This window comes from Orbicella faveolata, unplaced genomic scaffold (genome assembly GCF_042242905.1).
Source record: "Orbicella faveolata isolate gen_17 unplaced genomic scaffold, um_ofav_v1 contig_14, whole genome shotgun sequence".
In the NCBI taxonomy this organism is placed as follows: Eukaryota; Metazoa; Cnidaria; class Anthozoa; order Scleractinia; family Merulinidae; genus Orbicella; species Orbicella faveolata.
In genome coordinates this window covers 13480944-13506878 of record NW_028301541.1, presented here as the reverse complement: position 1 = coordinate 13506878, position 25935 = coordinate 13480944, and the positions used below count along the sequence as shown (strand labels likewise).

At 38.7% G+C, this 25935-nt stretch overlaps 1 protein-coding gene across 2 annotated transcripts in view; it reads right to left on the bottom strand.

The window, feature by feature from the left end:
• LOC110046812 (uncharacterized) overlaps window positions 1-25935 on the bottom strand; it is a 134781-nt gene that overhangs the window by 74004 nt on the left and 34842 nt on the right. For both annotated transcript variants that reach the window (XM_089287517.1, XM_089287518.1), the window contains exons 4-20: window positions 23958-24242; window positions 23303-23587; window positions 21575-21856; window positions 20756-21037; window positions 20115-20396; window positions 18893-19177; window positions 16277-16558; window positions 14687-14968; window positions 13977-14252; window positions 13098-13406; window positions 9208-9489; window positions 3526-3834; window positions 2792-3073; window positions 2012-2284; window positions 1269-1541; window positions 526-798; window positions 70-345 (exon numbers count right to left, since the gene is read on the bottom strand). In XM_089287517.1, coding sequence (XP_089143643.1) covers window positions 70-345; window positions 526-798; window positions 1269-1541; window positions 2012-2284; window positions 2792-3073; window positions 3526-3834; window positions 9208-9489; window positions 13098-13406; window positions 13977-14252; window positions 14687-14968; window positions 16277-16558; window positions 18893-19177; window positions 20115-20396; window positions 20756-21037; window positions 21575-21856; window positions 23303-23587; window positions 23958-24242 — 4818 coding nt within the window. The remainder of the gene's footprint in view (window positions 1-69; window positions 346-525; window positions 799-1268; window positions 1542-2011; window positions 2285-2791; window positions 3074-3525; window positions 3835-9207; window positions 9490-13097; window positions 13407-13976; window positions 14253-14686; window positions 14969-16276; window positions 16559-18892; window positions 19178-20114; window positions 20397-20755; window positions 21038-21574; window positions 21857-23302; window positions 23588-23957; window positions 24243-25935) is intronic.

Sequence of the window (25935 nt, the reverse complement as noted above, 5' to 3'; positions counted from 1 at the left end):
AAGTTTTGGGCGGGGCGACAGTATTCGAACTGTTTGGCTGAGCTAAATTAGAATAAGATAATAACTTACATTGGACATTCAGTGTAGCAGCATTGGATGTATCATTTCCAACTTTGTTTATCGCCACACATCGGTATTCTCCGCTATCTGTCCTGCTCACATCCGTTATTGTCAACTCCTTTTTGTTTTCTGAAAAACCGATCCTTCCACTTGTATTTACAGGAGATCCATCTCTGGTCCATGATATTGTTGGTTCTGGATTACCAGTAGCGTTACAAGATAAGGTCAGGTTACCTCCTTCTGTCGTTGTCACAGCTTGTGGGTCAACAGTGATCTTTGGTTGATCTGAACGTGAATATCAATAAGCCAAGTAAGTAAGAAATTTGACATGTGGAGTTAACGCATGCAGAAAATATTTGCTTGCCTTCAACAAGAGATTTGTAACAAGCTAATGTGCTGTTGGAGACAACAACGTATAAGGCTTTAACTTATGACAGCGTTTTTCAGTTTTGATCAGTTCCTTACACTGAATGTCCACTGCAGATGCATTGGAGGTATCATTTCCGAGGCTGTTACTCGCCACACATCGGTATTCTCCGCTGTCTGTCCTGTTCACATGCGTTATGGTCAACTGCGTTTTGTTTGCTGAAAAACTGATCTTAGAAGAATCTACAGGAGATCCATCTCTGGTCCATGATATTGTCGGCTCTGGATTTCCATCAGCTTTGCAAGATAAAGTTACGTTCTCTCCTTCTGATTTTGTTTTGGCTTCTGGATGAACAGTGATCTCAGGTGGATCTGTAACAGTAAAACAATCCGCATAAGAAATGACAACGTAACAATGTGCATGTCACAATTTAGTGGAGTTTTTCTTTAATATATAAAAAATTTGATGCAAGTAATAATCATTGATCAGATATTCATAGTAAGTTTAGATATCTGCCTCTGGTAAAAGATTTCACCGGTGATATTTGACGACTGTGTGCAGGTAAATTGGTGACTGACCTGCAGTTTAAAATTTGCATATCGGGTATTGTAATTGTAATAAGCTCACATGCGATCAGCACAATCCTTACATTGGTTATTAGAGTCACTACTGAAGGAAAAGTATAGCTTCAATTTACGTGTTTTAGACAATCGTTGTGAAAACTGTCTCAAGATTCTTTCAAACCAACACCGATAATCAGTGTTCTTGTTCTCTCTGTGTAAGGTGGCAGCACAGGCCAACTGCTCGATTTGGATTTATCAAAACAAGATACTATACTTACATTGGACATCCAGTGTAGCAGCATTGGATGTAGCATTTCCAAGACTGTTACTCGCCACACATCGGTATTCTCCGCTGTCTGTCCTGTTCACATGCGTTATGGTCAACTGCGTTTTGTTTGCTGAAAAACTGATCTTAGAAGAATCTACAGGAGATCCATCTCTGGTCCATGATATTGTCGGCTCTGGATTTCCATCAGCTTTGCAAGATAAAGTTACGTTCTCTCCTTCTGATTTTGTTTTGGCTTCTGGATGAACAGTGATCTCAGGTGGATCTGTAACAGTAAAACAATCCGCATAAGAAATGACAACGTAACAATGTGCATGTCACAATTTAGTGGAGTTTTTCTTTAATATATAAAAAATTTGATGCAAGTAATAATCATTGATCAGATATTCATAGTAAGTTTAGATATCTGCCTCTGGTAAAAGATTTCACCGGTGATATTTGACGACTGTGTGCAGGTAAATTGGTGACTAACCTGCAGTTTAAAATTTGCATATCGGGTATTGTAATTGTAATAAGCTCACATGCGATCAGCACAATCCTTACATTGGTTATTAGAGTCACTACTGAAGGAAAAGTATAGCTTCAATTTACGTGTTTTAGACAATCGTTGTGAAAACTGTCTCAAGATTCTTTCAAACCAACACCGATAATCAGTGTTCTTGTTCTCTCTGTGTAAGGTGGCAGCACAGGCCAACTGCTCGATTTGGATTTATCAAAACAAGATACTATACTTACATTGGACATCCAGTGTAGCAGCATTGGATGTAGCATTTCCAAGACTGTTACTCGCCACACATCGGTATTCTCCGCTGTCTGTCCTGTTCACATGCGTTATGGTCAACTGCGTTTTGTTTGCTGAAAAACTGATCTTAGAAGAATCTACAGGAGATCCATCTCTGGTCCATGATATTGTTGGTACTGGATTACCAGTAGCGTTACAAGATAAGGTCAGGTTATCTCCTTCTGTTTTCTCAACACTCCCCGGATGAGCAGTGATCTCGGGTTGATCTGTAATAATAAAACAATCCGCAAAATACATCACAACAGAACAATGTACATAGCGCGAAATGCAATGTTTATATCATAAGAATCTGATGTAAACAACTATGATTTATGGCTAATTTATAGTCGCAATAGATTTGACGAGTACCGATGGGCGAGCTGGTCGGGGGTTTTACATCTCCTAGTGCACTTTGACGCCGGTGTTACATATGCAACAATTGTAAAGGAGACTGAGAAAAATCAGTGGCTTCTTGCTTCCCGACGGAACACATCCACGGCCGTTAAATTTTATAATTAAAATCCTTCGCTGCGTAATACTTTACAAAAGTTGTTTAAGTTTTCGGGGAGAAAATTACTTTAAGGCTTCCAACTGCGTGTTTTCGGGGAATTGTTTTATAGACCATACAAAAAATAATAATTGATACATTAAACCACTTCACCGTGCGTTTTGGGCGGGGCGACAGTATTCGAGCTGTTTGGTTGAGCTAAATTAGAATAAGATATTAAACTTACATTCGACATTCAGTGTAGCGGCCTTTGAGGTATCACTTTCAACCCTGTTTGTCGCCACACACTGGTATTCTCCGCTGTCTGTCCTGTTCACATTCGTTATTGTCAACTTCTTTTTGACATCTGAAAAACTGATCCTGGAATTGATAGTTGTATCTAAAGCAGATCCATCTCTGATCCATGATATTGTTGGTACTGGATTTCCAGTCGCGTTACAAGATAAAGTCACGTTATCTCCTTCTTTTAAGGTATCTCCTTGAGGATGAGTAGTGATCAAAGGTTTCTCTGTAAGACGCAACAAAGGATGATGTTTTTTGACTGATCTTTTCAAAACATATTTTTGACAGAGTCCAAAAAGGTAACTATATTGAATGCAAAAATCTCTGCCTCTAGAGTCTTTAAATATAAAGTACCACATGCTTTAGGAGAATTTTTTAGGAAATAAGTCTCCTTTTTTCGCGCAATGTCGTCATCGTCGTTACAGAGAACGGTTTGTTCACAGCTAAAGCGGTTTCGGTCATGGACTGAAGAGAATAGGCTCAATCATCTCAAATTACTAAATTTCTCTTGATAACTCTAATAGATGGCAATCCCGTGTTAGAGTATATAGGATCTGTCTTAGACTATCATTAATTTCGCGTGATATAGACACACAACATAAATACCTTCAAAGACAAACATGAGTACAATTAAGGCATGAACACGTTGAGTAATTGATTTTGAAAATTAAAACACACCTTCAATAACAATTACAGTCGTATCGGACGAATTGCCAACACCATTTGTAACATTACAGGTGTAATTTCCAGCATCTTGTGAGGTAGCGTTAATAATTGTCAGCTGTATTTGGCTTTCATTGTAACGCGTAATATTTATTCTTGATTCATTAATCTCCAGGCTTGTATTTCTTGTCATAACAATTCCATCTTTTTTCCACAGCACTTCAGACGCTGGTGGTGAAGCATTATACCGGCAGGTCAGCTGCATATCGTACCCTATAGCTTTATACTGTGTTGAATCTCCATCAATTGTCACTGCTGGTACATCTGCAATTGAAACACAGTTGGAGTAAGAATGAAATATTTCGGAACGCCTGTAGTTTCCCTTTCTCCCAAGAACAAGAAACGGAACAAGAATTTCTCTTTTTATCGAATTGACCACTATGTATTGCCTCTCTTTAAACTCTCTTAAACATGACTTTAAAGCTTATCTTCTTAAGCTTTATTAAATACGGGAATATTAAGATTCTGTTTAAGAGTTCTTTCTGTTCTACTGTTAAGTTACTAATGCAATGTTACTGATTTAAGGTGAAACGAGCGCAGGCAGATTTTGTAGGCTTCCTGTTGCGGGATAGCAGTATCCAGATTTCTACTGAATTTATTAGGTGGCTGGCAAGCATTTGTTAACACTTCGACTAATCCCACCACTCTTTTTCAGTTGACAATAATGGCATCAAACAAATGCGTATGAATATAATGCTTATGAATATAATCATTGGCGAACAGGTTATAATCATTTTCTTGCCAATACTAGTAACGTACCAACGGTATTAGCCGATGAAAACATTTTTAATTTTAGCTCTTAATAGTTATAACTCAAAAACGAGTCCAGTGGTCACCATTTGGTATCATCTAGTTGAAATCAGCATGCCAAGATTTAACTTTTTACAAAGTTTAAAAAATGAGGAGGCGGATACGGAACCAACGTAGATTTTCGAAAAATGAAAGTGCCTTCCAACCCCTCCTAAAAATGTTTTGAAATTTGGAAAAACGTTGCATGATGAACATGTTCAAACATGCTAATCATAGTTCGATAACACACCGGAGGGGGGGGAAGTCAAATGACTTGTTTCTGAGTAAATTAAAGAGCCCATAAATCTAAAATTAAGGGTGTTTCAACCGGTTACATTGTTGTTACCGCAACCTTTTGCATCACGAAGAAAGCCTTAACTTGTTTATCAACAATTGGGCATTTGTTTGATATCATTATTATAACATCAACTGTAAACGAGGGCCGGGTAGCTTTCATGATCACGTTCTGAAAAATGCGGGAAACCGTTATTAGCCATCTTAAAAGAACACGATTTGCGACAACCATTTTATCTATTTACACCTATTACATCTGTTTATTCATTCTAAAATGAAATCTTTGAAATATTTTATCCTTGATAACGACAAAAGAAACTTTTCTCTGTATTGAATATTCAGCGCGTGCACAAGGATTGCAAAAAACAAGCATGCCATCAATAGAGCGATCATTTTATTTACTCAACACCCGCAGTATCTGTGCTATTTTTCTCTATGACTGAACGCAGTAGTGTATTGATGACTTAAGTCTTTTATCACAAAGATATGTTAGACAAGGTAACGAAGCAAAGAACCCAGCAATTCTTAGCTTTTTCTTTGCTACCGAAAGAACCCAGTTAAATGCAGCGCATGCGTAGTAAGTAAAAAAATTGCGATTCAATAAAAATTTGCACTCTCGGAAATACGCCAATTTCTCAAGAACCACTCATTAGAATTTCACAAAATTTGGCACAAAAATACTTTAGGAAATAAGTAACTGGAGTATTGAAAATAACTGAACTTTAACAAAGGAAATTCTAGATATTCCAGTGAACCTTCAACAAGGGATAATTAAAGATCTCTCTGTTAAATTATTAGCAAAATGGTGTTAACTTGTGAGAATCGTTACAAGCTTGTTGCATGCAAATTATAAAGAAAATCTAATTACTAGATTTTCTGCAAATAAACAAAACCGATTTTAAAGGCCTGTTTATTTTTATTCATGTTGCCATTGCAACGGCACATACGTCAGCTTAACCATCAAAAAACCAAAGTTTGTGTTGTTAACTTCCTTGCTGCCATTTTTGGCGACTGTGAGATCAAGGGTTTTAGAGAAAAAGGTGAATGAAACACAGGTATCAAAAACTTTGTTCAGCCAAGAAAATTCGTATGACTTAAGGGTGCGTTTCTTTAAGAAAATCCAAGATTGGATTTTCTTAAAGAAACGCACCTTTTTTACAAACAACTCAAAAACTGTTGAAAACGCACATTTTTAAATCAAAGCACGCTCATTTCCAAGATATTCAACCTTCATGTTTACTATGATCGATGAACAATGCAAATGGCAGGCTCAAGTACAAATGTCAAAACAAATTCTTTCATTTCCGCATTTGGCATAGTTCTGTTACGCTCAATAATTTCTTCACTTGTCTTTCTGAGTGAAGTTGTGTCCAAGAAGCAGGATCACAGCACAACAGCTTGAAAGAAAAATAGCTCGAGGAACTAAAAAGCTGCTAATTCTCAGCGTATTCGAACCTCCATACAACTGTGTGAACTCCTAACTAAGCTTTCATGCCTTCCCGATGTGATAGTAATAATGCAATGCTTCGAGTAGACGTCAAGTTCTCTCAGTCACTCACGACGTGCCGAAAATCTTCAAATCAAGTCAACAAATCGAATGCTCCAAATTGATTAAACAGTGTTAAGGTAATGAATGTGTTAAATAATTGTCACCGATAGATTTCTAAAAAGCCAAGTCATGACGCAAACCATCTCGTAAAATTAAATCTTCCCTACTTAAGATATTTCGAGTAAAAAGTAATGTTCGATTGTCGGCTCGATTACCATGCAAAAGACCAGTTATGACATATTCATAGCTTTAGCACACAAGACAATTTAACCTAGCAGATTGCTACTTGTACCTTGAGGGTTTTTAAGCAATGGCGTCCTAGTTTTACGCAGCAGGAAATAGCGCTAATAGACTGAACGGGTTAAAAAACTGAACGGCTAAAAGACTGAACGGGCTAAAAAACTGAACGACTAAAAGACTGAAGGGCTAAAAGACTGAGCAACCCTGACCACAGAGGACTGTAAGTAAATGGATTGGACTGGAGTTTCAAGCAACTTGATAGTCCTCATTAAATGACCAATGATCTGTTCAGCTGGAATTTCGTATTCCTTTTGAGAAGTCTAAGAGGCATGTGAAGTATGATTAAAGTATTCAACTGCACGTATCGCTCAAACCGATTTTGAACTCCATTAATCGGTTCCAGGTTGTGCTGGGGATCAAAACCGAAAGATTTGTTTTGTTGTAGAAAGCAGTGAACTGTTCCAACTGAGAAATGTTTACGGCTCAGTAAATATAAAGACTGTCCTGGTGGGAGTTTTTTCGGACAGTATCGATTATCTTCGTTTAAAATCACCGTCGAAAACAAATTCACCGCGTTTCTCTTCATTGGACTCTCGAGGACTTTAACTAAAACTGCAAACGAATGAACAAAAGTGTGGCCCTGACATCCCTGCATGTTGATCTGTTGTCTACTACTTGTTATTTCCCACATCCTACACGGAAGTTGTGTAAAAAAATTGGGAAAACTCATGAACTACGAAGAATATGAACCGATCTCACAACACAGGTCAATTGGAAATCTAATCCCTAAGAAATTTTGATCGAAGAGACGCCTAAATCTCACATAAGGGATTGCTACGTGAACATTTAACACTTAACAGAGCAACATACTCTCCATTGTCTAAACATAAACCACAGCATTCGCTGCAAGGCTAAAGTAACTAACCTGCCTGAATGAAAGCACCAGCGAGTAACAATAGCAAAAGTTTCTTAACGGCCATTCTATGGCCCGAATAGAGTGACAGTCTCCTTTCCTCAAACGTACATCAGGTAACCTCAGATGTTCCAAAAAGGAAATAATTAAATGCTTCGCTTCACTGAATCAAGCAGCAAAGTGCTGATACAATTATATGCAAATTTGATACTCACTTAGATCACGCAAAAAGAATTTCTCAATAGAAAGCGTCAATTTACATTTAACCATAATTTTCGATTTAACGAAAATGAAATAAGCTAGAATGTTTAGTCACAGTTCCAAACAGCGTAATCTGAAACATTAGTGAGTTGCAAGTGACCAGTATTTAAGAAATAGAAAACATGTACCATGTTTCTATCGAGTTATAGAAACACAAGTGGAAGTTTGGGAGAACGAGAAATGCTGTGGGAACACGAGCCGCAGGCGAGTGTTTCCACAGCTTTTTCGAGTTCTACCAAACTTTTACGAGTGTTTCTATGGAAAACACCGCGACGAGAAAAAGAAAAACAGCTTGTTTACCTTAATCATCAAAATGTAAATTCTCTTTTCTCGCGCCATCATTACGTCAACAGCTCGTGCTAGTTCTGTGTTTCTATCGAGTTATCGAAACACGATTTTTAACCAATCAGCGCGCGTATTTTCTTAGAGCTGTTTTCTAAAACTAATTATCAGTTTACATCACGAAGTTCAAGTTACGTACAAGAAGGAAACATTCCACTGACTCTCGGTCACAGGATTCAGTTTGAAAGTGAAATAACCTCGATAGCTATTACACTTTAATGTTCTTAGCATGATGAGAAATCTCTCGAAATTGGAAGGCTTTGTTGCTGTGTAGCAAAGTTTCTTGTAATGGAAAAAACCAAAACGAAAACGTTCACCCCAAACAGGGTGGTTCGGAATGACGGATGGAAGGATGGACGGATAAACAGCTGGACGGACTGACGGGCGGAAGAATGAAGAGATGGGTGGATGGATGGTCAAACTGATCCTTACGTAATTAGTGATGAAGATAACCAAATGTTTGAAGTCTAAATTACGCTAAATAGCTGTTACTGCAGTTGAGTCTGCGGTCAAATATTCTTTTGTTTTAAAAGGCATGCAAAAGTGGCGAAAGGGTCAATACAATGCAGAATTGACCCTTTCGCCTCGTTTGTGTGTCAAGCCGATGATAACTGCAATAACAGCTATTATGATCTACTGAAGAATTCCGTTTACAGACTCAAATTATCGAAACTTATGACGGAGGTCCTTAAACGAAGTACCTCCTACAATAGCATCTATTCACTGTGAGTAGCTCCTTAGTGGTGTCAGATACGAACTGGTATTTCCCGCGTATTTATATGAGTATCTTCCACAGGAGCACCTCCTGACTGAGTAGTCCCTTAGTGGTGTTACATAAGCAGGTCAGGGAGATGATTTCTTTTGTGTGTTCGAACATAAGTCTTCTCAGTCTCGTAAAAGTTGAGAAGTAAAACTGAATAAGTGAATCGTACAGCAAGTACCTTCTAAACATAACGAACCATGATAACAGTAAACGACACCTTGCACAATAGCTTTTTTAGCGGCCATCTTTTCCCATGTAAATTACCACGTAATCCTAAGTGGATGCGAGGTAATTTCAGGCAAAAATTGTCCGCAGTTGCCTCACATACATGTTGGATTACATTGTAATGCAACTGAGAAAAGGTAAACGTGAAATTAAACGCTATTCTGATATCATCTTGGTAATGCAATTGTACCCTTTCGTACTAAACGTTTTGTCTTCTATTTTAAAAGTACTTAACCGGCAGTAATTAACAGCTGGACTTACATTGGACATCCACTATAGCAGCATTGGAGGTATCACTTCCAACCCTGTTCCTCGCCACACATCGGAATTCTCCACTGTCCGTCCTGCTCACATTCGTTATTGTCAACCGCTTCTTGTCGTCTGAGAAACTGATCCTGGGATTGTAGCTTGTATTTACAGGATATCCATTCATGGCCCATGATATTTCTGGAACTGGATTTCCACTGGCATTACAGGATAAGGACATGTTTTGCCCTTCTCTGATCGTGACTCCGATTGGGTGAGTGGTGATCGAAGGTTGCTCTGAAGAAACACAACAAAAAGAAGAGAAGAAATCAGTACACAACTATTCAGCGTACGTTTATTTCAATCGGGCAGTGACACAAGCAATTTGGACGAGAATTCCGAGTTTCCAAAACAGGAATTGAGCCTATGACCTTTGACTCTCCTGTAACTCAATGATAGAGTGATAGGTGCGCAATTTTTTGTCCAAATCTTCATTGCTGATTAAGGTGGGTTCCTATAAGCTTAAGAGTGCCTGCCTGTAAAAATCAGACAAATTCTTAATTTCGCGGCAAGGGTCGAAAATTCGATTTCGCTCATTTTCCTATGGTAGATAGGCTAGGGCATGACTAAAACTACTGGATAGTTTTTTTGCAAAATATCCTTTTATTTCAAAGAAATATGCAAATTATCAAATTCCGTTAAAATCGTCATTTGACGCACCATTTTATTAAACAAGTTTGAGAGCCTCGCATGCAAAACCACATCATTCTTCCGTCTTTAAAACACTCAAATATTTTTGCGCAATGTTTAATTGTGTACTGGGTTGATTTTAGAGAATGTTGCGGTTTTTGTTGGGTGCAAAATAATTAAATTTCGAAGACATGTATTTCATTCACTTAAAAGTACTTCGTGAAAATAATTGATTTTCACCATGTGCGAAACCTTCAAATGGATTAAGCTTCTGGTGGTTGAATCGCAGAAGGATGGTCTACAGATTGCTGTAAAAATTTCTTTGGGCAAATGATTGTGAGCGATGCGAGAGCTTTTCAAAGTACGTTCAAAATGCAGATATTTGACCATCCGTCGTCAAATTTCAATTTACGGGTTAGACATATATTTTAGCACGCGCCACATGTCTTGAGCTATATTAAGTTGAAATAGACACAGAGCTGATAATTTCGAAATGTTCTTACCTTATTTGCTGTAAGAGGCAGGTCCAAAAGTCGATTTGACGTGTTTCTGTCACCATTCGTCGCATATAAAGCAGAAGTTTGCTTTTGTTTACACAACGTCTTGTACATCGATCTCCAACGGTCAACTTATTTAATGGTCGAATATATACCATGAATCTATAACCCTCTTTCGACACATATGATCACCACTGTATCTAAGTCAAAAACGGCTAAGTGATTTGTAGATAGTTGCTTGCTTTGCACTACACCAGAATATTACGTTTGATCATCGTTTGATCTATTGCTGCTTGAATCCTTTCTTGCAGCGGTTCCTTGTTTGGTCGTCACGCAATGCTGTCATCCCATTTTAGGGGGTAGCGGTATGACAATTTCTATCCTAATACGTAAGGTTCCGTAAGGCTTGGAACCACAGGGAGCACACAATCTTGTTGAATAGAGAGAGATTAAATTAAGCAATGAAAAGAATGAATAGTTAACCATTGCCCGTATTGTCAGCTTTTACTAGACCACCGCTACCTACACACCCCTGCGTAAATACTGTAACGCTAAACTCGTACCTAGGTCTTTTCGCGCTGTGCAATTATTTTTGGTTTACATATAATACAATGGGCTACCCTCGGGGAAATGGGAGGTGGCCGCTTAATAGGGGTTGGCTGCTTAATAGAGGTTGGTGTACCTTGAATATTTTTTCACTATCGGGTTATAAATTTAGCTAACTTTCTTAGTAGACATGGAGTCAATTCAAGACAATCATGATAGACGTCATTCTCAGAGACCCAGGGGCAGTTAGTGGGGGCGGGGAAAAATTCTAAACGGGTCTTCGCCCGAACGTTTTTCTCACCCGTTTAGACTTTTCCCCGGTCCCACTAACTGCCCCTGGGTCTCCGAGGATGACATCTATAATGATTGTCTTGAATTGACTGCATGTTCACTAAGAAATTTATAGCACGATAGTGAAAAAATATTCAAGGTACACCAACCTCTATTAAGCGGCCAACCCCTATTAAGTGGCCACCTCCCATTTCCCCGAGGGTACGGGCAATGGTTAACTATTCATTCTTTTCATTGCTTAATTTAATCTCTCTCTATTCAACAAGATTGTGTGCTCCCTGTGGTTCCAAGCCTTACGGAACCTTACGTATTAGGATAGAAATTGTCATACCGCTACCCCCTAAAATGGGATGACAGCATTGCGTGACGACCAAACAAGGAACCGCTGCAAGAAAGGATTCAAGCAGCAATAGATCAAACGATGATCAAACGTAATATTCTGGTGTAGTGCAAAGCAAGCAACTATCTACAAATCACTTAGCCGTTTTTGACTTAGATACAGTGGTGATCATATGTGTCGAAAGAGGGTTATAGATTCATGGTATATATTCGACCATTAAATAAGTTGACCGTTGGAGATCGATGTACAAGACGTTGTGTAAACAAAAGCAAACTTCTGCTTTATATGCGACGAATGGTGACAGAAACACGTCAAATCGACTTTTGGACCTGCCTCTTACAGCAAATAAGGTAAGAACATTTCGAAATTATCAGCTCTGTGTCTATTTCAACTTAATATAGCTCAAGACATGTGGCGCGTGCTAAAATATATGTCTAACCCGTAAATTGAAATTTGACGACGGATGGTCAAATATCTGCATTTTGAACGTACTTTGAAAAGCTCTCGCATCGCTCACAATCATTTGCCCAAAGAAATTTTTACAGCAATCTGTAGACCATCCTTCTGCGATTCAACCACCAGAAGCTTAATCCATTTGAAGGTTTCGCACATGGTGAAAATCAATTATTTTCACGAAGTACTTTTAAGTGAATGAAATACATGTCTTCGAAATTTAATTATTTTGCACCCAACAAAAACCGCAACATTCTCTAAAATCAACCCAGTACACAATTAAACATTGCGCAAAAATATTTGAGTGTTCTAAACACGGAAGAATGATGTGGTTTTGCATGCGAGGCTCTCAAACTTGTTTAATAAAATGGTGCGTCAAATGACGATTTTAACGGAATTTGATAATTTGTATATTTCTTTGAAATAAAAGGATATTTTGCCAAAAAAACTATCCAGTAGTTTTAGTCATGCCCTAGTCTATCTACCATAGGAAAATGAGCGAAATCGAATTTTCGACCCTTGCCGAGTTATTTTCCATATTTATGGACAAGGACTCTTAAGTATAACATTCTTTCTTTTGACTTACAAAAGTTTGTTTAAAAAATTATATAATATATATTTAGCCAGGTTAAGGTGTGCGTAATCATTTCCTACCAGTTGATTGTCAAATTAGCAGCAATAAACATTCGGTCAATGGACGCTTGAGGGTTTTATAGTTGCCTATCAATCGTGTGACGCTAGTTCCTTTCTTACATATAAAAAGCGCTGTAGATTACCTCAGATCAAGGCTTGTCATTTGATATATTTATTAATTTATTTTACTTCTACAGTATACACGAAACAGTGATTTCCATAAGTAATTGACATTTTCGTTCCCGCACGAAATTTCACTCAGGCCTTGGTGTGGGATTAACAAAAGCAAGTCCTCACATGAAATCACCCTCCCTGTCCTGGTCACGATAATCCAGTTTCATATTTTAGGTTTCCCGGAAAAACAAAAGGTATACTGATAAACAACATTGAATAAACAACACACAAATAAACACCTGAGTATTTCATTTCCCTTCGTTTAGTAAATTTAAACACACCTTGACTTATCATTGATGTCGTATCCGATGAATTACCAATGTCATTTATAACAAGACAGGTGTAATTCCCAGCATCTTGTGGTATAGTTGCATTTATTAGCAGCTGCACTTGGCTTTGATTGTAATGAGGAATATCCACTCGTGAGTCATTAATCTCCACACTAGAATTTCGAGCTATCACAGTTCCATCTTTTTCCCACTGCACTTCAGACACTGGTGGCAAAGCGTTATACTGACATGTCAGCAGTATTCGTTTGTCTACGACTGCGAACTGTTCTGGACCACCAATAATTGTTACGTCCGGGATAACTGCAAGTGAAAGCAATCTATTAAGCAACAATTCAGTTTTTTTAACGTAGAAGCGCTGGTGGAAATTAATCAGTGGGGGCACAATGCGAAAATGAGATGCTTGAAAGGGCTGGGAACTTTGTGTTATAATGACGGAATCTATGATAGTGCAAGGGTTTTGCCAACGCAACTAAAATCGCGTTTTTCAGGTCCAAAATATTCAAAATTTCCCCGGGTAAGATGTCTCCCGGAACCCTGCTTGGACTGATCATTTTTGACGAGATCAGGAGTACAATCGGTTTTCAAGCAAACAAGAATTTCCTGAGATACATTAATTCAGTTAAGAAGAATGTACACCACTGTTGAAAAACAAACAAAAACGCGAAGCTAAAGAGATTTTTCGTCAGCGAATCGCGTGAGGTAGCTTTGCTGGCTAATCTTAGTAGAGAAAACACAATCGACCTGGCCAACCTTTTTACAAGTAAATCCAGAAAAGTGGGATTCAAGGGAAAAAGAACCTTTTCAACTATAGTGACAGCATACTGACAACCTGTTCAGTTTTGATTGATAAACACAACAAAATGTAATTACACTGCACATTTAGCATAGCAACATTGGAAGTATCAATTCCAAGGCTGTTGCGTGCCACACATCGATATTCTCCCCTGTCTGTCCTGTTCACATTCGTTATTGTCAACTGCGTTTTGTCATCTTGAAAACTGATTCTCCTGCTTGCATTTACAGGGGATCCATTTCTGGTCCATGATATTGTTGGTACTGGATTTCCCGTAGCATTACAAGATAAAGTCACATTTTCTCCTTCTATTTTTGTCTGGGCTTCTGGATAAACAATGAACTGAGGTAAATCTGTAAACACAAAAAATCAACAAACCATGTAAGAAATTACAACCTGCTCCTTTGTACACAGCGGAAATATAGTTCTAAAGATGTTTTAGACGGAATATTTGTGATGTTATGTGCACCACTGTTCTGAAGCCGGCCGATATACTTTACAATGGTGTGTAAACATATTTACCATCGTGTTCAGGGCTATTATGAAAATTAGCTTTAAATGAACATACTGGTCATCAGTTTATTCTGCCATTTTAAACAAGGGGTAAACATGGTATGTTTCAAAGAGGTGTAGTCTTGTTTTCAGTCTTCAATACTTTTATCTAGAAATTCTCCCTTGGTATTTGCATTTCCTTTTAGAGAAAAAATATGGAAAACTGAAAACGCGACTTGCCCTCTTACATCACAGCTAGATTCCTACAAAGTGATCGTTAAAAAAAAAAAGTTACATTGGATGTCCACTTTAGCAGCATTGGAGGTATCATTTCCAAGACTGTTGTTCGCCACACATCGGTATTCTCCGCTGTCTGTCCTGTCCACATTCGTTATTGTAAACTGCTTTTTGTCATCTGCAAAACTGATTCTTGCGTTTTCCCTTGTTTCTACAGGAGATCCATCTCTGTTCCATGATACTGTTGGTACTGGATTTCCAGTGGCGTTACAAGATAACGTCAAGTTATCCCGTTCTGTTTTTGTCTGAGCTTTTGGTTGAACGGTGATCTTAGGTTGATCTACAATTACAAAAAATATCCAGGTGCAAAATGAAACACAATAATAAAATGAAACACAATAATGAAATGAAGCCTCCAGAAAAGAGTTAATGCCATAGAAACCGGATAAACTCCGGCTGTATGGAACAGTTGACCCAACACAGACTTCACACTTATTGGACATTAAGTAACATACAGGTGGTAAGGTATAGTCTATATATAGTATATAATAAACGTCTCAGTTTCGTTTTCCTGCTGAGTAAGGTGGATAAAAAAATATTCATCCAGTCGAACCTCCAGTTGCGACCACCTTTCGTAAGCGACCACCTCTCCTCAGTGACTAATTTTCCAAAACAGAAAAGTTCCAAATCAAATCACTTTATTTGGAACCTCTTGTAAGCGGCCACCTCCCGTAAGCGTCCACAACCACTTTTAGAGCTAAAAGTTTGAAATTTTCTTTTGTTTTTTAACCTCCCGTACGCGACCACTTAACAGATAATAGAGCGAAAATTGGATAATAAGGTGTTGTAACATTATCGCATTCCTCGGTAGTACAAGAGATGGAAATCTTCCAATTGATAGTACCGATTCTCTGAATTGACTTTCCATAAATAAAACATTTAAAACGTTACCATATGCTAACGAGGCAAAATTTTAATCCAGTATGGTCTAAGCTCTCGTGAGCGACCACCTCCCGTAAGCGACCACCAAGGCTTGACATTTTGGGTGGTCGCTTACCGGAGGTTCGACTGTACTTACGTATTGTACGATATGAAGCATTGAACACAAAACAAATGTGAGGATAAAAATTATTTTCTTTTTACAAATAGTCATCAATAAATTGTGATGTGACAAGTCGTTTTATAGCAGTTCTCCGGATCAAAATTTCGGCTCACTTGAATGTCGAAAGAAATTTGCACATACTTTGGTTCTGCATCACAACGCTTAGAAACGGTTTTTAAAAAACTTGCGCCGTTTTCTTGTCCAATCAGAAAGCAAAACTAGTCCTGGCGTACTCGCGTTAGCTCTCCGACACAAGTTTTCGCTTGCCTAGCGCCGGCTTCTTGCACGTGATTCATGTTTCAATTTGTTCACCAGATTTTGTTTCTTTTGTTATTGGCCAGAGTGACTTGTTTGGATTTGGTTTTACGACTCTCAATTGAAAATCAACTTATCTGAGCTACGATCAAAGATTTGCTAGTCCTGGCTTATCTTTGAGTGTTTCATTAAACAGTAGTACATTCTGCCCAAAAACCCAGAAGGGAAGAACAGGCGACAGTTATCCAGCCTCTTCGATGTCGTGCAATTAAAACAACATTCCCCACTTACATTGAACGTCCAGTGAAGTAGTATTGGAGATATCATTTCCAAGACTGTTGCTCGCCGCGCATCGATATTCTCCGCTGTCTGTCCTGCTCACATTCGTAATAATCAATTGCTGTTTTCTTTCTGAAAAACTGATCCTGGGATTGTCCCTTCTATCTACCGGAGTTCCATTTATAGTCCATGATATTGTCGGTACTGGATTGCCAGTAGTGTTACAAGATAAAGTCACGTTATCTCCTTCCGTGGTTGTCTTAACTTGAGGACGAGCAGTGATCTCAGGATGATCTGAGAAGAGATCGACACATACTATATCAGTAAGAAATTTAAAGCTAATCGGCACTCAAGGCGCAAAGTTTTGCACTGAGAGATCCGTGTACAGCTGATGTACGGTAGTGTTTCAGAAGTGTATACAGTAGCTCGGGGCAGTAAGACTGCCGCTGTTTGGTTTTTGCCTTTGAAGGACCTGCAGATGACTACACCGTAACCAATTTGCCCCCAAAAGAACGTCCAGTAATAGAGTCAAGCCGAACCTGAATCGTTCGATTGCTCTCCTTCGGGTCCGTCATTCCAACACAAATACACCAAAGTATTTTGGCACTAAAACACAAATGAATATTCGATAGTCGGACGCTTCTTTAATCGAACAAAATCCGAAGTTGAGTTTTCAATCGAACATGACGAACTTCTTAAAAAGTCATAACGGTAAAATCGAAAGTTAATTGTGCATCCAGGACACTCAATACAAATACTACTAACATTCATGTCACGAAAGACCAACAATAACCTTATCCGCTTCAACTTCAACAACGTCTTTAACCACTAGCAGGCACTTTGCTAATTCTTACACGTTTTTCTCTAAAAACATAAAACATCGGAAGAGCCAACTAGTCCGCCCAACTATTCCGCCCACAAGCAATAACTATTTTGTTTCCATGTTGATTTTCACCTCAAGAAAAATTATTGTTCGCCTTTATTCACCTTTATTGCTATTCTCTGTAAATTCAAAGAATGCTTGCTTTACTAAAAGTCTTGCTTGTTTTGCAGGTGTTGTGCAACGGCTTTGTGGCAAATGACCCCTTTAAGTTTTCGTAGATACGGTTTACTGTGAGGTTATAAGGACACTGATGGCGCTAATCATTACTATTTCAGCATACTGCATATTAATTATATTGTTGCCGATCTAAACATCCTGTCATTGTGGTCATTTTTTTACACATCAGAGCGCAGTTTTAACAGCGGTTGAACTCGTCCAGGACCAGTGCGACAACTGTTAGTAAAACTAGAAAGTTAGTTTCATTTGCTGTGCTCTTAGTGTTTTGTAATATTTTCTTACTGGTGCATCATATCGACTTTTCAGTTGTTTGCAACACACCGATCGAGTTCGGACGGTTCAACTGAGTTTAGAAAACAATCTCACAATAAAATTTCAACTGCGATTGTCGAGCCAATCGCAAAACAGTCGAACTAGGGGTAACCCGAAAACACTGACCCCCAGTCCGCGGATCCCCACTACGGACCGGGTCCGCGGACCACCTATCGACCGGTCCACGGACTACTTTACATTTTGCAAATTCAACGTTCGTGGGGTTCAAGCTCGGGCGCACGTTGTATCATTACACATTGCCATTTCCTTTGCTGTGGTCATACTGTATATGAAAGGCAGTGAAAGTCTCCAGGAAGCCTCCAGGAAGCCTCCGGGAAACCTCGGAATTTGTGCTCTTTCCCCTCCACCATTTTGTTCAGCCCATTCTCACGTGGATTCGTGAACTCGTTCCAGGCTTCACAATTTGATCAGCACAGTTACAGAAACAAACAAGCTTGAACGACCTAAAAACTCATCTTCCATAGACAGATTGAGCCACGAATGTAATGTAACAATTTTCCTTCTTTTTGCCATCGGCATCTCCTTACGCTGAATAAAGCTTATAGGCTGTATTTTACGGGGGGGGAAGAAGGGTGTCAATTACATTTGCACAGTATAATACTCGAAAATTCGCCGAGACGAGTAATCTGTTAGACAACCCATGAGTGAAGTATTTATTTCTAATTTTTATTATATTTTTGGGGGGTGGTCCGTAGAGGGGGTCCGTAGGGGTAGTCCGTGGACCGGTCCATAGGTACTCCGCGGACCCGGTCCGTAGTGGGGGTCCGCGGACCAGGGGTCGGTGTTTTCGGGTTACCCGTCGAACGAGTGGAGTTCCATTGATTTTTCGCTCGGTTTAGTTCGATTAATCCATACCGTCCGTTCCCTACTTTTATGCACATTTGTTGGGAACGTGAACGCCAGAATACTGCATGATTGATCACATTCAACAGATGTCCTAAAACTAATAAGTCAACTCGGGGGAAACTGAAAAAAAAAAGAGGGTTGTGCAATATAAATAAACCAATACGATTAAAAAAAAATGCTTGTCAATCCATTAAATTTGACATATCCTTAAAAAAGTTTTCTGTCTGTTTACACATCTTAACAAAGCGAGGAGGTGAAACGGTTTTTCAATCCGTACGGTTTGTACGGATCTTCCAGGCAGTTTTCAGTCCATATACGATCGGAAAATTACATCTCATTAAAACGGGACCACTACAGTTGAATAGCACTGACATCACACATGTACTTACGTTGTACATCTAACTTAGCAGCATTAGAAGTCTCATTTCCAACATTGTTTTCCGCCACACATCGGTATTCTCCGCTGTCTGTCCTGCTCACACTCGTTATTGTCAACTCCTTTTTGTCCACTGAAAAACCTATCCTGGAAAAATTGTCACTGGTATCTACAGGAGATCCATTTCTGGTCCATGATATTGTTGGTACTGGATTTCCAATGGCGTCACAACTGAATGTCACGTTATCTCCTTCCGTTTTCGTTTCAGTCAGTGGATGGGCAGTAATCTCAGGTTTATCTGTAATAATTGAACGATTCACTTAGCAAATAACATTATAGCAATCTACAGAAAAAAAAAAAAGCTGTAAAAGTGTTAATTAACTTGTAATCGGTAATAGTAGCATAATGTTATTACGGAATCTCCCTATAACGGACGCCAAATCGCAGTCCCGGGGGTGTCCATTAAAAAAAAAAAAAAAAAAAAGAATTGACTGTAAGAAAAAAGAATTGGCCGTAAGAAATGGGTTAGTCTAGACGAAAGGGAACGAAATTAAATTACAAATTAAATTAAATGTCTGTAACTTGCGAAAAAGGACCTTGATAGCTACAGTAACTGCTACAGTTTTTGAACTGACTGGTTTCGTTTAAGGACGCAACCTTACTGCGCACGCAAATTCACACGCCACGTCATGCACGAGAGCGCGCGCTAAGTAATAAAATGAAGAATGTTAGGGCAGATGGCCATTGCTATAGCTTTGCCTGGATCTTGGATGTTCGGTGACCCCTATTTTTCTTTCCATGGAAAATTTTCTCTTTAACAAATCGAACGTGGTTTAGCGTTGTCTGTACTCTTATCGACAACGGGTATGCGTCATCACAGTGGTCAAAATGTTGTGTACTCACGAGGCGCAGCCGAGTGAGTCCACAACAAATTTTGACCACTGTGATGACACATATCGTCATAGCAATTGTGGTAAAAACCGATTTTCAACGTTTAGCGAAAAATTGAAGAAAATCTATCGACAAGAAGTTTGCACCATCGAATTCCGTTCTTTTTAGCACTTCGTTTATTTGTGGGGTAGTTTTCCACACGCTTTATCTCTGAAACGAAGTCGGTGATCCCCATTTTTTTTTTTTTGCACTTCTGACACAAGTAACTCATTATCTGACTGCATAAAAATTTCAAAAAAATCTATCGACTGGAAATTTTAGATAAAACAACAGACTGTACTTACATTGAACATCCAGTGTAGCAACATTGGATGTATCGTTTCCAAAACTGTTCCTCGCGACACATCGGTATTCTCCGCTGTCTGTCCTGTTCACGTCCGTTATTTTTAATTGCTTTTTGTCTTCTAAAAAACTGATCCTGGAATTGATAGTTTTATTTACAGGAGATCCATTTCTGGTCCACGATATTGTTGGTACTGGATTTCCAATAGCGTTGCAAGAGAAAATCACGGTACTTCCTTCTGTTTTCGTGTCATTCTGAAGATGTGCAGTGATCGAAGGTGCATCTGATAAAAATTTAACCAATCATATTACAAATTTAAACTTATCGCAAAATTTTACGTCTCGTTACTTAAACGGGGTCACTACTTTTGGAACTCTGAGGTTAGGGGATTGTAAGTAAATACTATAGTGATGAACTCCCAAAGTGGCGAAGTGGTAAACAGAAACAACAACATATCTCGTACAGAAATAACTGGGACCAACTGCTAATACCCCTATGCTCTCTACTGAGTTTCTACAAACCTTCAAAAACAATTTATTCCCGCACTAAATGCATTTCATAATCCAACACATGAGTATCGTATGAGTATCGTACTTGTCCTGACATCAAAGTTTCCGCACTGAAAAGAAACATTCAACTTACATTGTATGTCCAAGTTAGCAGCATCGGATGTATCATTTCCAAGTTCGTTGCTCGCCACACATCGGTATTCTCCGCTGTCTGTCCTGTTCACATTTATTATAGTAAACTTCTTTTTGTCTTCTGAAAAACTGATCCTGGAATTGATAGTTGTATTTATAGGAGATCCATCTCTGGTCCATGATATTGTTGCTATTGGATTTGCAGTAGCGTTACAAGATAACGTCACGTTATCTCCTTCTGTTTTTTCAGCACGCTGAGGATGGGCAGTGATCTCAGGTTTATCTGTAACAATTAAACAATCCATTTAGTAAAACGGAGGGAATCCAGCCTGTGCAAAAGTGTACCATAAATGTAATATGAAGGAGAATGTTAATATGGAAAAAAAAAATTCAAATAAGGATTTGTTGGCAACAGTCGTTTAAATACGGTAAATTCAAAGTGGTAGTTCATCATTCCATGAGCATAATTATCGGATTGTAAAATGGTATTTGTTTTGTTTGCTAAGCTTTGGTTGTTTTAGCCGTTGTTTGGTCAAAAAAGAAAGATGAATAAATACATCCTAAATTGTGTGTGACTCGGCAAAAAGAAACCTCTCATCAGTTTATTTATTTTTGACTTATTTTGCTCATACCAAAAAATCGCAAGTGAAGCGAATTAATTTATCCTAACTACGCCGAATGAGTTTTGTTTTCAAGCCTGATGTAATTTTAGAGTTAAACGAAATTAAATTTACGAATTTCTAAAGGGTAAGGCGAGTCTTGTCGACTTCAATATCAGTTTTGGATCTGTTTTGTTAGGATAGCAACACATTGTACTCACATTGGATGTCCACAGAAGAAACATTGGAGGTATCGTTTCCAAGGCTGTTCCTCGCCACACATCGATAATTTCCGCTGTCTCTCCTGTTCACATTCATTATTGTCAACTGCCTCTTGTCTGCCGAAAAACTGATCCTGGAATTGACGTTTGCATCTATAAGAGATCTATCTCTGGTCCATGATATTGTTGGTACTGGATTTCCCGTCACGTTACAAGATAAAGTCAGGTTATCGCCTTCTGTTTTTGTGTCACTTACAGGATGTGCAGTGATCTTAGGATGATCTATAAGTGGACATCAAAAAACAGAGTAAACAGTTAAAAAGTCCACATTATATTCCACTGAAAGAGGATCTATGAAACCCCGACGGTTTCAGCTGGTCGGAATGGTTTTCAATAAATCAAGACTGGACGTTTTGGCTAGTCGACACCAATTTGACAAAACTGGCGTTACAACAATTTTCAGTTGAGTGTCGTAAAACCAAAACCACGGTAGTCACTGGCTTATCACTAAGTACACAGGCAAACCAGTGAACCAATCAGAACTCAAAGCAAATTCATATAGAGGACACAAAGCGAGATTGGACGACAAAGTGGGGAGAGTTTTAAAGCCAATCGCTGAACATGGTAATGCAAAAAAAAAAAGCAATTGTGAGTTACAGTAATGCGCTATCCAAAGCTGAAGTCGATGCTGACTAAAAAGATATGTGATATTTATAATTATAATCTTGTAAATTCTTTTAGTTGTTTACAGTAGTAGAAATAAACTGTTGTTGTTGTTGTTGTTGTTGATAAGACATCCATCTACCTTGACTGTCCTTATTCAGTTGAATAAGGTCCCTAAAGTAAGGCCAATAAAATTAGGTCGCTTATATTATGAAATGTCTCATTTCAAAGTTTCAATTAAACTCGACTCTGGTTTAAGAAAGGTTTTTACAAATCTTGATTAATACAATTATACACCATGGAACTAATATGACTCAAAATAATCAGGTTCACAATCAAGAAGATCCCGTAAGTGTTCATACATATCTCACAAGGCCGAAAGTTGGATAAATTCCGTTCACAACCATATCGCTGTGCTAAGGTTCCAATTTTGCACTAAACCGAAATACCATGTTCACTTAAAAAGTGTCGCCTTCCTTATGGATCAAAATTATAAAAAAAGAATTCTCGCATCTAATTGGCTATCAACAGGCCCGATTTGTATTTGGACAAATATAATTGGACGGTGCGCGTCATTTTGCACACGCTGCTCCGTTTGGGTTTTTACATGTATGTAATTGAAAAGCTTCCTTTCTCGTTTTTCTGAGTCAAAAACAAACTCAAATGTTATCATTTTATTTATCATATATTATTAGAGTTATGGTTATCAAATTTTGTTGTATCATAATCGTGATTAAACAAATTGAATACTCGCATCGTAATCGTCCGATTTTTTTCACCACTTGACCGTATTATTACAGACCAGGTAGGAATAATCATAACGATAGCACCAACAACCAAAACTCAATTTAAAAGGTCAAAGTCATTCCTTTTTCCACGAAGGAGTCAAGTAACTATATAGGGACTTAAGCCACGTCAAGAAAGTGCCGCATCGAAGCTCAGGCATTCCAAATAAGCGCTGTGTTGTTGTTTAGGTGCGGCGCTCAATGCGGCGCTCAATTAGATGGCGACGCTTTTTCGAGTAAAGACCAGAACCTGATGGATAACAACAAGAACTCTACTTACATTGTACGTCCAATAAAGCAGCACTGGAGGTTTCATTACCAAGGATGTTGCTCGCCACGCATTGATATTCTCCGCTGTCTGTCCTGCTCACATTCGTTATAGTTAACTGCTTTTTGTCAAGTGACAAACTGATCCTGGTGAAATTGTCATTTGTGTCTAAAGGAGATCCATCTGTAGTCCATGATATTGTCGGTACTGGATTTCCATCAACCTTACAACTGAAAGTCACGTTATCTCCTTCCAGTTTTGTTTCTTTCTTTGGATGAATAGTGATCTCGGGTTTATCTGTAATACCAGCAAAATATATTTAGCAAATGACAAAGAATGATTGGGAGAATGCGATCAACGAGGTGTATTGTCAGTACATTATATAGAATAACACTCCGCAAGGAAGTGCAAGTAAAGGCCAACCTTTTCCTTTCCAACAACTGAGGAGCTACGATGAACAACTGGAAAATTCGTTCATTTTCGCTGCAACTATAAATGAGCTTTTCCATTCAAGGAAATTCCAAATATTTTCCTTTATAAATTTTATCAGAAAATGAACTTCATGCAAAATCGGAAGCCGGAAAAGGGGGTTTGTCGACAGCAGTTTCACGGTAATAGTTTTCAAACTGTTTGGTTTTAATTAATTGAAACAGCGCTTCCTACTTACATTGGACATCCAGTCTAGCAACATCATATGTACCATTTCCAAGACTGTTGTTCGCCTTACATCGGTATTTTCCGCTGTCTGTCCTGCTTAGATTGGTTATTGTTAAATGCTTTTGGTTTTGTGAAAAACTGATCCTGGAATTGTTAATAGCTGTATCTATAGGAGATCCATTTATGAACCACGATATTGTTGGTACAGGATTTCCAGTAGCGTTACATGACAAAGTGACGTTATCGCCTTCTGGTTTTGTAACATTCTGTGAATGAGCAGTGAACTCAGGCGGATCTGTAGATAAACAACAGCAAACTCAGTTTTGTAGAAAGTTTGGATCATTATTGGAGATCTGTAAACTGTGCAAAAGTAGTCAAAATGAGCATCATTAATATGACCAGTTAAAGCCTGAGGTTTCGCTGTGATCCTTTTCCTGTAAAAGTTTATATTATATCGTTAATACCAAAGAAAGACAGAGACAAAAAATACCTCAAAAATTGGAGACCAATCTCCCTATTGAACACCGACTACAAAATTGTCACAAAGGCATTAGCTTTAGGGACCGTTCATTTTTTATAAGGTAGGGGGGGCTGGTGGGATTTGGGGGGGGGGGCATGCAAAAAAAAATGGCCTTCGAGGGGGGGCCATCCCAAAAAAATAAGGGAAAAAGGGGGGGTCACGTGAAATATTTTAGTAAAACTTTAAAATGGCATAATGTTTGAATATCAAAAAAAATTGCTATAGAATAAACACAGAAGGCAGGATATAAATTTATTACAAACTTTCCTTCTGCTTTAAAAAAACGTTTGGCGACAAAGAGCATTTGTAGCTACTGAAAAGAAGTATTTAACACTGTTATTTTCGAATGCAACTTTCACTGGCACTCATCTTCATCTCCGCTGTCGTCGAGTTCTTCGTCGCCGCCTGTGCTGCTATGGGAGTCTCTTTCACCAATGCTGCAAGAAGCAGCAATGCTTTCCGTCAGAGTGTACTCTTCAGGGTAAATGAAGGTGTAAACATAATCTCTGACTTTCCGCTCAAGGTTGGTGGTGATTCTGCTGCTTGCAACATCGGTGAAATAATTCCCTTCCAAGAGCTGTGCGATGTATGGCCCATCTCTTCTAAATATTGACGTGGGCAAATTCTTCGCCCTGCTTTAAAGCAAGCCCATTGGACTGAAAGAGTGTGGAATCGTGTTCCTTTACGTCTTTCAATATGACATTCAACTTTTCCACCATTGCTCCGTGCTCTTTGATGGAGAAGTTCAGTTTTCTTCCATCAATGGGCTTCAACTGGTACCCTTGCATGAAAAACTCACTCGCCCTTTCTGAACAGCCATCCGCACCTAGAAAAATTGCTTCTTTTGCATGTAAGATGTCAAACTGCCTGCATCGTTCAGCTGTAAACCTTTTCTTAAACGACTTGTCGCTTTCGCCATTATTGCGCATTTTGGAACGAGCCTCTTTCATGATGCTCATGTAGTAATGCGCTCTTTCCCCGATTGGATTCAGTTAACAATATAAAGAAGAAAGAGCATGGAAGTGGCAGGCTGGTTTTATCTGACCCAGAGAGCGTTGCTCTATTTGCAGATAAGTTTATTGTCAAATCGAAGTTTGTGGTGGATTATCTTCAGCATCTTGAAGTGCTGGAATTTAAAAGGAAAAAGAGAGCAGAAGAAAAGGCAAAGTTAAGTAGGGAGGAGGATTATCCTTGGACTGAGTTGTGCGAAGATCTAACCAAGCTTAAAAAGCTACATGTTCCAGAACTAAACAAGTACTCAAACCACCATGGGCTGAAGCAGCATTTGAAAAGCAGCAAGAGTGAGAAAGTAAAGGCAATTGTAAGACATTCATGCTTGTAGCAGAAGAGTCCTCTCAGAGCTGGCCAACCAACACTGAGAAATGCCAGGACATTGACACAAAATGACAACAGGGCAAGTGCTGACAGCAGTGAAACGGATGAAAGTGACAATGATGAGTATGACAGT